The 12,843-nt window shown below is 41.2% G+C and overlaps 1 protein-coding gene across 1 annotated transcript in view; it reads left to right on the top strand.

The window, feature by feature from the left end:
* The window catches only part of grin2ca (glutamate receptor, ionotropic, N-methyl D-aspartate 2Ca), a 51,817-nt gene that overhangs the window by 29,675 nt on the left and 9,299 nt on the right, over positions 1-12,843 (top strand). The window contains exons 4-7 of the mRNA XM_070848008.1: positions 462-673; positions 8,060-8,228; positions 10,349-10,502; positions 11,038-11,163. Coding sequence (XP_070704109.1) covers positions 462-673; positions 8,060-8,228; positions 10,349-10,502; positions 11,038-11,163 — 661 coding nt within the window. The remainder of the gene's footprint in view (positions 1-461; positions 674-8,059; positions 8,229-10,348; positions 10,503-11,037; positions 11,164-12,843) is intronic.

The raw sequence follows: 12,843 nt of genomic DNA, 5'->3' as shown, positions 1-12,843 counted from the left end.
CAGGGGGTGGAATTGCTTTCGTTGCATTAGATGTATAATTGCACCCTCTGCATCCCCAGTGACCCAAAAATCAATTTCCTCTAAACTGTCGACAAACTAAAATTCTCCTCGCTGCACCAAGTCCAAATCACAAAGACGTGCTTAACAATATATACAGTTGGAGAATTGAGGACAATTGTATTAAGATTGGAGGCTGTGATAGACGGTGTTATGCAGTCGGGTCATCACTAATTTCAACAGAGATATATAAGGTGGCAAACAGGCTTATTTTCATAATACTTCTCAGCTTTATTTGTTCTTTGTGGCTGAGTTAAACATGATTCTAGCATCCTCTGCTGTTTATTCATGTGGCTATTTCAAGAGAATCATTGGTTTTCTGTATCACTGCTGGAACACATCAGCGTCATATAACCATCGTGACTTTACAGAGTTTTTCAATCCCACTCTCTCCACTCCTTCAGGTGGGGACCTATGAAATGGGGATCCTGCAAATGAGATACCCCGTGTGGCCGCGGTACGGCTCCTACCTGGAGCCGGTGTCGGATTACAGACATCTGACGGTGGCCACACTGGAGGAGAGGCCCTTCGTCATTGTGGAGTCAGTGGACCCTGTGACTGGTACATGTGTTAGCAACACTGTACCCTGCCGACGACAGTCCAACAAGACGGAGGCGTAAGTGATGCTGCCATTCGTCCACACAAGTCAGGAGGAGCACATGCAGAGTCAAAAGTTAAAGGGTTGGTTCGGCTACGTGTAGCGTTGGCCGATAGCATTTTATTAAATCTCCTGAATCTGCTTTTAGAACTGACTCATTTTGTATCCCCTTCAAATAATAAGACAAATCTGCCATGTTGAACTACAAAACACACCGTCACACACAGCTGCAGTGTGATGTTACAGAGTGCTTATTTCACCACATAAACAATCTCTGGCCGAGTACACACCGGCTTGCAGAAAGCAAATTCACCAACAAATGGCCAACTTTTATTTTGGCCTCTGACATTAATTAGCTAGAGTTAATTTAAACCACCAACAGCATCGGTCAGCACTGGCAAAAATAAGAAGCTGCTACCTGGCTGGTCGCTGGTTTTGTTCACTGTGAGAAAAAAAAGAAATGCTCAGGTCAACAGAATTTCTAATTAATTATTCAATATTTCAATTTGATGTCATGTAGCAAAGATAAAAACATCTTGGGCTTCAATATTTCACTAAACACACAATAATCTGTGATGTTGTCAAACGTGGTTTAACTCATTTAAGGACTGAGGTTCTGTACATCAGTCCGTCCACTTTTACTTCATCGGTATTATCAAATCATTTGCTGCTACTAAACTGTATGTAGACCATCTTAAGTCAAAGAAACCATCTTATGCAAACCCACTTTCTATCAGTGTACAGTCCCACACGCACTCTCACATGTTAACATGCCCATCTTAATTGATTTTGTATCTAACTTGAGAGTGCCATTAGGTATGAGATTAAGAGGCTCTTCCCCTGCCATTAGCCCAGCCATGGCTTCTTATCACTCAATGAGGTGAGATACTCATTAGAGCTGCTTGGCCAGAGTGCAATATCCCAGGGATCACCCTGTGACCCAATCAGGGAAATATATGTGCTGCACGGTGGGGTATCAATTAGATGGGACGATTAGGCCATGTCATCAATCCTCAACACCTAGAGACTGATACTGGTGTTCATTAGTGGGGGAGAGAAGTGCTGGCCATTACCCATTACTGACAATAGCGTTAACAAGATGAGGGAAGGGGAAGATGAAGATCACGTCCCCTCAGTGTTATGGAGCACTGTAGCGCTTTATCACTCATGCTGACCAAATCATCCTGCCAGTATAAAAGGTGCCTAATTCCCCTTGTCTGACAATGGCACATCTTCACCGAGCTGCAAAACAAATCCAAGGCAGAGGGCAGAACCAAGCAGGTAAAGTCAATAAGAAGTCCAATGATGCAATCAGCACTTTGGTCAGCTGAAGGAGAAACATGTTGCAATGAGGGGTGAAGAACTAGATTAGCCTGGAAACCAGAGGAATCTACACGCTCATGCTTTATTTGTTCTGGTGGATGGGCCTGCCTAACCTGACATCTCTCGCTCTCCTCTTTTTAAAACCAGATTTAAAATGCATTGAAATAGGCAGACAAGGGATTTACAGAAATATTTTAATTGGGTATTTTAAGTCTTTTTTGTCTATTGTGGAAAAAAAGAAGCCAATAATGAGAAAATGGGTCAAGGAGCAAAGAATCAATGATAGAGAAGACTTCATGAACCACATTCAGTTCATTCAGAAAAGTATTGGCATGTGACATGCCTAAACATTTATTTCTGATTATAGACTAAGTGACATCTTCAAATTGCTTATGTTGTCCCCCCCAGCACTCCAAAACCCACAAAAAATGCAATTTACAATGATATAAAATTGCGCAAAGCAGTAAATCCTCACATTTGGGAAGTTGGAACTAACAAATGTTAGACATTTTTCTGAATAAATGACCTAAACAACTAGTAGATTATCAAAGTTCTTGTTGGTTATCGATAAATGCTAACAATTTTAAGTTATTTTTAAGTTAAGTTCCCCCATAGCCCTCAACTTGTCTACAAGTCAGACTGTCATCAGTGCTTTCTAAATGGGGAGTCGTTAGTCATGCAGGTTCCCCATTTCAGTCCCTCAACCCTCTTCAGTCCCATACATTCAGCCGGCCCGGCAGGCCATCTGTGTAGTTCCCCCATTCGTCCTCAGAGAGGCCTGACAAATAGCCACCAGGGCCAAGCTCAGACTCAGCTAAAGCAGCCCAGAGCAGTTAACACCTGCTCTTCCCTTTGAGTCACACATGTTCTCCATCGGGATCAGAGAAATCTCCAGCTCCCTTCCTCACCGCTTTTGTATTGCAGGCAGACTCTTCTCTCTTAGAGCGCATTGGTGGAGATTAATTCAGAGGCAATGCGCTGGTGAAGGCTGGTATTGACCTGGGAATATAATGTCATCATATATTAGCTGCGTTCAATGGGAGTTAGATCATAAGTTGATTTAATTAAAGCAGAGACTGAACACAGCGGTACTGCAGATGAGCTCCCCCGAGCTCAGAGCAACAGGACCGAGTACTCTGCTCCAGAAAGCTGCACTAAGAAACTTCACACATCGGTGGCTTCACAAGCTTTAACGTTTAAAAACTGTGGTAACTTTAAGTTGTGTCACATGATGTTCGTATACGGGACGTTGGGTGGACTGTTCTCATGTTTACTCAAAAGAGAAGTGCTGTTTAGTACAACTGTTCCCAAACCTTTTAGCTGGCTGCTTGTGAGATGAGCTGATGATTCTACAGGCCTACAGGGCTCAGAGCCCACGGGGTCTGGTGGGCCTGTGTGCAAAGAGAATCGTATTAAATTTTCATGTTTAAAAGTGAAAGACCCAAAAGTCCCTTTGAAAAACTGGCAGAATAGATTAAACATTCACTTCACAGTTATTACAAAATAGAGCCAGTGTGACACCTTCAGTGGAGTGCTCATCTCATCAGGTTTTATGTAGAATATTCACTTCTAATTCAGTTCAGGTTCAGCAGTGAAACCATACAATATGAACCCTCCTAACCTGATAAAAGAAATCATAAAACTTTCCCTCTGTGCCAACAGATCAGACTATTGTTGAAATGGGTGGCTCTCATTAAAGAGTAACTAGACAGGGGGGTGTCTCGGTGATCGAGTGGTTGAGACTCCTCTCATCACTTCACTTCTCAGCTGGCAGAGGTGCCCCCAAAACACATCCTTACAAACTGATAAATCACCCCTAGACTGGAAACCTTGCTGCCACATGCTCAAAACAGACCGCGCCTGACCACACCCACCTGTGATGTTGAGTGTGGTCAGAAGGGTGTTGGATGGTGTTGGGGGAGTGGAGTGAGACTTTATCTGCCTTACTTGATTGAGGCAGATCATTTTTACACGAAGAATTACGTGGTGCAGCTTAACAACTTGCTGAAGAGGGCTTTTTAAAGGGCTTCTCAAGAGACTGCGATAAAGTCTTCCTCAGTCACACAGATGACAGGGTGGTGCACACAAAGCTGAGATAACCGTCTAGCACATACTGCTGCCTGTCACCATACATAGAGCAGCTTCAAAACATTATTACAGTCCACACTTTGAATAAATATCCTCACGCACATGTCCAACAACCCCCAAAGGCCTATTTTAATGCAGCGGCAGCCGTCTTAAAGGCCAGCCTTGAACCCTGGCAGCTGGTCAGACGGGGATGTAGGGGTACTGTGTTTACTCATGGTCCGCTGCGGCAGCCTCATTCTCCTCTAAAGTGTTCATTTGTTTCTGTTTGTTATGGCTCGGTTCTGCCTGCTCGCCGCCTGAACTGAACGTTCATTTCATTCCTCCTGGTCCTGATGTGTGGGTGCAGAGTCCATTAGACGGAAGGTTTGGGGAAGGTTAGGGGTGACGTTTCATTAGCGCTCTCTGCATTGCACCCATGGCTCACTGGTTCACTGCAGCATCATCTCGCTCTGCCCACCTTATGCACTCCAGAGGTGTGTTTGTTTTGGTTCCTCTGGAAACACAGACTGACAGAATGTCTGTGTGTGTGAATAAAAACAGACGAAATGGGTTGTCAAATTTGTCTACAATGATTCTGCTAAGCTGACATCAAGGAAAGACAGCAGCTCTGACACTTTTAAAGTCTTAGACATAGACACCCCCCCCACACACACACACAGTAGTGTCTTAAGTCATGGAGACAACGGACTCTTCTGGGTGCAGTTACTTTTACTGGTATTGCACACTTTAACTACAAGCAACAATTGATATTAGTACTGAACCAGATTATTCTCATGTTTATGAGACACTACTTGCTGAAAGTGTTGAAATATGTGGACAAACCCTGCCACTACTGCAGGGCCATTTATATCTTCACACCAAATTTCAATCTTGTCACACAAAGAACACAAAAAAACTCAGCCGAAATCTCTGAATTTAATACCACACTTTTCCTTTAATTCACATTTTTTCTACTCTGATGCGGGGATCAGACTACACGATATAATCCCAGTAATGGCCTGACCTAAAAGAAGTTGGCACGCCAACTGCTCATTTTATTAGGTGTAATGTGATATGGTGGAAGACAGCCAATGTAGCATCTGCAATGCTTCACAACACCCCAACAAAAAGAAAACTGTCTGAATTTTTGGCCTTTTTCTTGCCTGGTTTGACACCCTCAGTGACGTTGGCCGACAGAAGCACAGATCACCCTTGGGCCCTGTAATCATGATGGCATGGAAGGGGAAAGATGTTGTTGGTGCTGTCAAGTGCAGCCGAGAATTTGGTCCCTGGCACCTTACTGATAACCTCTGTATGTCATGCACAAAAGACAGCACTGTGACCATCTGAAAAGACAAAAAATATCATGTAGTCTGTTCCCAGCAGTCGTGTTTAGCATGAGAGCAGACTGAAGAGCATAACGATGTGGGCTTCACATTGGTCTGTTAGGAAGTCATTTATTTATGTACATTACACCTGAATGCTCCCATAAAAGGTTTTCTGTTAATTATAATGAACGGAGAACCATTTTGCTATGATGTCAGGCTGTAGAGTAAAAATGTATGTTTAATTAACATGAATATGCTTTGTGAATAACTGCTTAAACATTTAGTCTGTAACAAGAGAAGAAAACAGTAAAAAAATGCCTATTACAAATTTCCAAATGACCTGTTACAGTTCAAAATAATGATATAAAACACAGAAAAACAGAAATGTATCATATTTCTGAAGGTAAAATGAGTGAATGTTTTTGCTTGATATGTTTTTTTATCAACATTATTGCCCATTAGTTTTCTGTCATTTGACTTTGGCTCAGAAATGAATCAACTAATCCGTTTCCACTATTGTACACATTCCCTGATGAGGCAGTGTTCACATTCCTCCTTACACACAGTCAGAGCACACGTACACACACACACACATTATGCAGTCCAGACTCTTCTTGGACACCTTTCTCTCTAAATCACAGCAGAGAACAGGATGTTTTACAAGGCACTAGACTCTTTGTTGTCTCTCTTCCTTCTGTGAAACTGAAGGACATTTTCATTCCCACAAACTTGGTAATCCTGCTGATAAGTAAGGGGAATTGATTTCAACCCTTACGTCAGCCTCTTTACTTGGTATGCTGAGCATTGAAAGTGTCCGTTCAGCTTCTGCTGCGTGCTCTGTCTGACGATCAGATCAACACTGTATGTGTGCAGGCACGCCATGTTATTTTTGTCAGGGTCACTTGGGCAGCTTGTTGTGTGGTAGGTATTACACAGGGGTATGTCCTCATTCAAACTATTTAGCACAGGGACCACTGTATGTGTAGATTACCTAACTGAGCACACACAGTGGACAACAGTGTGACACATCTGACAGTACATGTGACGACATGATGTAGTGGCAGTGGCAGCAAACTGTAGGTCATCACTACATGCACAGGGGCCTCAGAAGCAACATGGCTGCAACACACGTTTTTACGTTGCTTATGGATATCGTGCATGAATGTAAGTGCATGGATAGGATAAGTGTGGGGTTAACCAATGCCTGGACGTATGTTCACCACCAGGCTTTGGGTAAATCTGGCTATGTTGCCATCAGTTACTATAACCATACTGTTGCTAGCCTGCCTACTAGCTAGCTTACTGTGATTATGCCATTAGCAGACAGCCAACATTAGCTGGCTAGATGTCAGCTCGTAAAGTTAAAGTTTCTATGTGGAATATATGGCATGTATGGTGGCATCGTCATTGGTCATGGCCATGGATGGCATCACATGGGAATGGGAATCAGTTAGGCCCAGGAGAAAAACAACATCTCCCCCCCTTGATGAGGAATGGTTAACACAAAGGTTGTTGTTTTCTCAAATATTTTAGAGATTTTAACAAGGTCTAATTTTCTAATAGAGTTGATTGACATTTTAAATGTTACAACCAAATGCGTTGCAGTCTTGTTTTCAGCCAGATTCAGTGACACAGTTGAGATTTAGGCCTTCATGAATGTCTGTTTATGGCTAATCTGAAGAAATCAAGCCACATGTAAAAAACACATATATAAATATTACTATGAAGCACCCCTGCATCCTCACATTTGCATTGACCTTGGTAAATATTGTAACACTGGCAAACCTTAGTTTACATTTAACAAGGTCCTCTGAACAAAAAATGGAAAATGAAAATGACCTGCTCAGATACTAAAAGCAAAAACAACAAACTAAAGGTTTGCACTGCAGGCCTTTTATGTAGCGATGTCATATTAATGTTTTATTAATCTTCAGGTGATATTTTGAGACTGGTGGTTTGGGCAAAGTTGCCATTATCCAGTCGAAATAATCCCACACTCTTTCACTCTTGTTTGCTATTGTTTGTTTGTGATTAATTCATGTCAGACTTGTTTTGGTCCGCCCAGCTGTCCGTCCATCTGTCAGGGACGTCACATAATGCGCAAGCCTGTGGAGTACCTCCAGCTCTCCCTCCTGCCCTCCCCAACCCCCCCCCCACCCCTCCGACCATCAGAGCCCCAACCTCGATATCGAGGAGATGCCTCGTCATCTTCTCACTTCCATTCGATCAATCAGCTGCTTCACATTTGCTTCTCAGTCATACGTTATTGTGGAAATCAGCTACAATGACCAGCTGTATATTTGGTGTTACCAGGAAAAAAGGGACCAAATATCATGAGCAATAAAATGAGAAGTCATGAATGCAGAAGAGACTGATGGTTAAAGCTATGAAAATAAGACACACGTTAAAACAGAGTTCACCTTTCAGCTCAAATGACCTATTCTAGATATTCAATATTTCACATTTCCCTGTTCTCACTATCTTAAATATCATTCAGTCATGATTACATTGGTATTTTATACAATCCAAATAATGTATTGGATATAATAATTGGTGATTTTCCTTCAACTGATAACATTTAATGAGACTTTAATAGCATCATCTATCACAATGAGAACTCAATAGTCGAGATGAACAGAAACCTAAAGCATCACATTCTCTGTTTTTGTCTCTCTTTGACTTTTAGTATTGTGGGTCACACTGAGCCGTACACAAAACTGTGTTGTAAGGGCTTCTGCATTGACATCCTGAAGAAGTTGTCCCGAAACATTAAGTTTTCCTATGACCTCTACCTGGTCACCAACGGCAAGCACGGCAAGCTGGTCCGCGGCATTTGGAACGGAATGATCGGAGAGGTAAGAGCTACCAGCAGCTACTTTTACATGGCAGCAGTCCCACCTCATTCAGGAGCACCACAGTGACATCGCCAAGACTATGAATGAGGTCAATTCTCTGTTAGCAGCCTCTCATCATTGCAGTCAACAGCCAGGAGTGAAATCTTCACTGCCAGGGTGCAAAAAATATATCCACATTTTGGAGAAAAGAACACGGATGATGGCTTAAATGAGACGATACATGGGTAGATCTGTGTCGATCCTGTGATCAATGAGTCATCTCTAAAGTCTTGAGGTCAGGTGAAATGTTAGATTTAGCTCTATTACATCTACTTTGGCAGTGTTGCATTTCCAGCGCTGATTAAGCTGAACTGAGATTCAAGATTAACAACCAGGGAAAATATTCCTTAAAATGCACTATTCTTATTAATAATTCCTGAATCTTTGAAGAATGTTTCTTTAATGTTTCACTGCTTCTTATTGCAGCAGCTACTTTCAGGTCACTTCAGGAATTTAGAATTACAATTTCATAATGTTAGAGGCCTGTGAGTGCTGAATTAATAAAAACACAAAAATACATACATACATACACATAATATAATGCAGCTTTATAATACCTTCTTATTCCTAGTGAGCATCCATATATTTCAAACTCCTCTAGAGTTTATCTTGGTTATACTGAAGGCTACTCTCTTGTTTAGGATGTAGTAAGGAGGCCACAGATGAATTATGGTTTACTCCAAAAATTTAAAAACACTTTGTTTGGCTTGTGTAGTAATCCTAGGTTGTTGCAGTGAGATGTTTTGCTCTGAACAATAATCCTCCAGCTAGGAACAAACTGTCAAAACTTGACAGAGCAGACTTTTGCAACAGACATCTTGGCTGGCATCATACCACTCACAAAAAACTCAAATATGCAGGACATATACAAGAAGACAATATATATGCAAATATCCATTAATTTATCCCCCTAACTATACTAAAGGTCTTTTTGAATTGCCGTTTACAATTATGAACATGAAAAAAAATGTAATGATTCAGATTTTTCATCATGTCATAATTAGTGTACTTTTATCAATGCTCACAAATATGTATACAAATATTTGATTTGAAGTGATAGTTATTCTTTTGTTTATTGCTTTGGTATGTGAGCACAACCCACTGATTGACCCATTGTGGTATGAAATAAAAACAGGATCATGAAAGTAAAAAAAAATTAGAGAGAAAACAAGCCTTTTTTTGATTCAGTAAAAAAAAAAAATAATAAGAAAAAGTCATTTGAAGGCAAGATTATTGAGTACATGAATAGGTACCAAGGTCACTATGGTGGATGAGGGGGGGGCTGCTGAACAGAGAGGAGGAGTAGGTGTCCTTGTGAATAATCTCCACAATCACATTTCCCTGGCCGGCCCTCCTTTTGAAAAGTTGGAGGATACAACATTAGTTGGCCTTTTCTCCCTTTTTTTCAGAAACATGAAGGCTATTGTGCTCAATGAGGCATCAGCCTCCATAGGAGAGCTAATGGCTTGCATGAGGCAGAGTGTCTGGACTGTAAATCTACCAGCTCTCCATCAGTATGATAAACAGTAGTGTGGTGTGGGGGAAAAAGGCTGGACAAGCAGTCACAGGGGCGTCTGAACTGTACAAGTGGGACTACAAGTGATTCGGACGAAGCAAGAATAGCATCACTTCCTATTCAGCCTGGTGACCTTTTCCCCTGAGCTATTAGTTCCACTTCCTGCTTGTAATATTTTGTCAGCAGACGTCTTATATAATAGGCATTATGCTATATGCTGCAACTATACCTCTAACAGATTAGAGATGGATTAGATGGTGGATGATGCTTTACAACGCAGTATTGAAAAAAGGAAAGACTACATCAGGGTAGGCTTCTGGTTAGAGGGGGGGGGGGGCGCTGCAGGAACCAGACAGTACATCACCATCAGGGACAGAGGCCGAGAGCGTTGGCTTCACTGATAGATGAGATTTATCTCAAAGGTCAGCAGTGGACGTCCACTGTTATGTCGGACACTGACACACACGGTGCGATTTATGATAGCACCAGACAAACATCCGCTCTCCATTCACACTTTCATCTCACCCAAAACACATCTCTATTGACTTTCCTCCCGCCGCCACAGGTGTTCTACAAACGGGCGGACATGGCCATCGGCTCGCTGACCATAAATGAAGAGCGCTCTGAGATTATTGACTTCTCGGTGCCCTTTGTGGAGACAGGGATCAGTGTGATGGTGGCCAGAAGTAACGGGACTGTCTCACCATCTGCCTTTTTAGGTGACAAACTCCTCTGTGCTTCTCTGAAGTAATGAAAACATATGGCTGTTTTTGCCTTTGCTTGAAAAAATGTGCTTAACTTAGCTATCAGTGGGGACTTATGGTTAAACATACTGTGCACTGTGATTACAGTGGCACTGCTTTGTTCCAGCCATGGGCCTCTCTAAAATAAATATAAATAACTACATTTAATTTGCATTTTGTGTCTTTACACTAATTTTAGTGTACTATATTGTCTTTTGTATGCCAATTTTAATTGAACAAATATATTTTTCATGGTTATATATGTTCAAAATCTTTTCTGTATTATTTTATGTATGTATTTTTGGTTATTTTCATAGAATATTTAATCTTGTTTTACTTCATTTTTAGGGTTATGTAGACATTGTCTTTAATCCTAGAATAATTTTTGTTTAAATTTGCCCAGTTTTCTCATCATTACAAACAGATGCAGCTTGAATCTTTAGTGTCTCATCGAGCTCTTCCTTCTCTTGAACGTATTTCACCCCTCTCACTGTGTCCCGTGTCCCTGTAGAGCCATACAGTCCGGCAGTCTGGGTGATGATGTTCGTCATGTGTCTGACTGTCGTGGCCATCACAGTCTTTGTCTTTGAATACTGCAGTCCAGTTGGGTACAACCGCAGCCTGGTCAGTGCCAAAGGTGAGTCTCGCCTCCCTCATCCATCCATCTGCTGATCCTCCCATCACAACCACAACAACAGGGTAGAGGATGAGAGTGTGACTGCTTGAAAAGCTATTTTGTTGTTGTTGTTTTTGCTTGTTTTATGAGTGCAACGTAAAGCATGATGCACATAGAAACTGAAGGTCGCCTGCGTTTTAAAGAAAGATAGCTCAACAATAGTTTGGAGCTTTTAGCAAAAAGAGGGCGGCACTCTTTATCACTTGTTTAAGACAAAACTCAGAACGGGGTTAAGTTTGCATCATGAATTACCATGGTGATCGAGGTGGGTTACGAGGAAGCCTCTTAAATGGTGCAAAAGACCATTTACTCAGGTCGTAGTACACCTCTCAGATGATTTTGGTTCAGTTAGGGGTCAATGTGAAAGTACGGGGCACTCTAAACTCAGGCCTACCCTACTTCAACAACCCTGGCTTGACAAATTTTCAGCAACTGCATCATCAATATGTAAATGTTGGAGAATAGCTCACTGGAACAGGCAGAGGAAAACAAACTATATGTTTTCATTCACATTCATAACCTGTGTATGGAAGTTAAGGGGAAATGAAGTAATATAACCCAATTTAAATTACATTTGCCATTTGTGTGCACATGATGTACAACGAAAGGGGAAGTGGACTCCTAAGCTTCACCTTGCCATAATCATAACGAAATTCAATGTCAAATCAGGTTGTAATGTGATGCTTGAACCTGAAAATAAAAAAATTTAAACTGGGCCTTGATTTGATTTTAGCACATATTAAAAGGTGCAGTGGCCTCATTGGGCTTGTTTAACGTTAGGCTTCTTCGTATCTGGTCGTCCATCCTGCTTTAGTGTCTGACTTTTATTTTTTAATTTTAGATCTGCTAAATTATACACAAACATTTACATTTGCCATTGTATGTAACCACACATTTCAAAATACAAACTCAATGTACCTTTTACGTACATTAATTCAAGTTATGTCAAACCTATGGTTGGGTACACTTATTTGTCTACCGGGTTTTAATTTTGTTTGAGCAGCTAAGATGCATTTTCAAACGTTAAAATGAAAAGGATAATTTTTCTGTTTCATTTTGTCATACACAGCAAAAGCAGCAATTAAATGTTTATGTGCTTAAATGAATTAATTTTAACACTGACGTCCCTCAACTCCCACACAGAAAGGCAATGTACACAGACCTCGAGGGGCTTTAGAGAACATTTGAAATCCAAGCCTATTTACAGTGGCCATTCATTGGATCAATGCCTGGAAAATTGAGATACTGCAGTCTAATCTCTGAGCCATGTGGTCTATAAAATATCCTATAATGGATGAAGAAAGGCCAAAGGGGATGCGGTCATGTCTCGGCTTCTGATATTTCTTTTCATGTATTTAAGGATGCAGCCCATATATGATGCCAAAATGAAAAGCAAGGTCAAACAGGACATGTTTTTCAATGCATAAGAGTATTATAACAACGTCAATTGGTTGTATACATTTTAGCATAGACATGTAACTGAGTTCTACCTGAACCAAGTTATCTTCCAGACTACCAAACAGGACAGCTGCTTCACTGTTGTTGTGTGTTATTGTCGGCCTGCTGACATTTGGCATTTGATTTCATGTTAACAATGTAAGGTCTGCTCATCGCAATTTGGCAACACTGACACATAACTCA

Source organism: Pempheris klunzingeri, chromosome 17 (genome assembly GCF_042242105.1).
Source record: "Pempheris klunzingeri isolate RE-2024b chromosome 17, fPemKlu1.hap1, whole genome shotgun sequence".
NCBI classification, from domain to species: domain Eukaryota; kingdom Metazoa; phylum Chordata; class Actinopteri; order Acropomatiformes; family Pempheridae; genus Pempheris; species Pempheris klunzingeri.
This window is presented reverse-complemented; position numbering and strand designations above follow the sequence as displayed.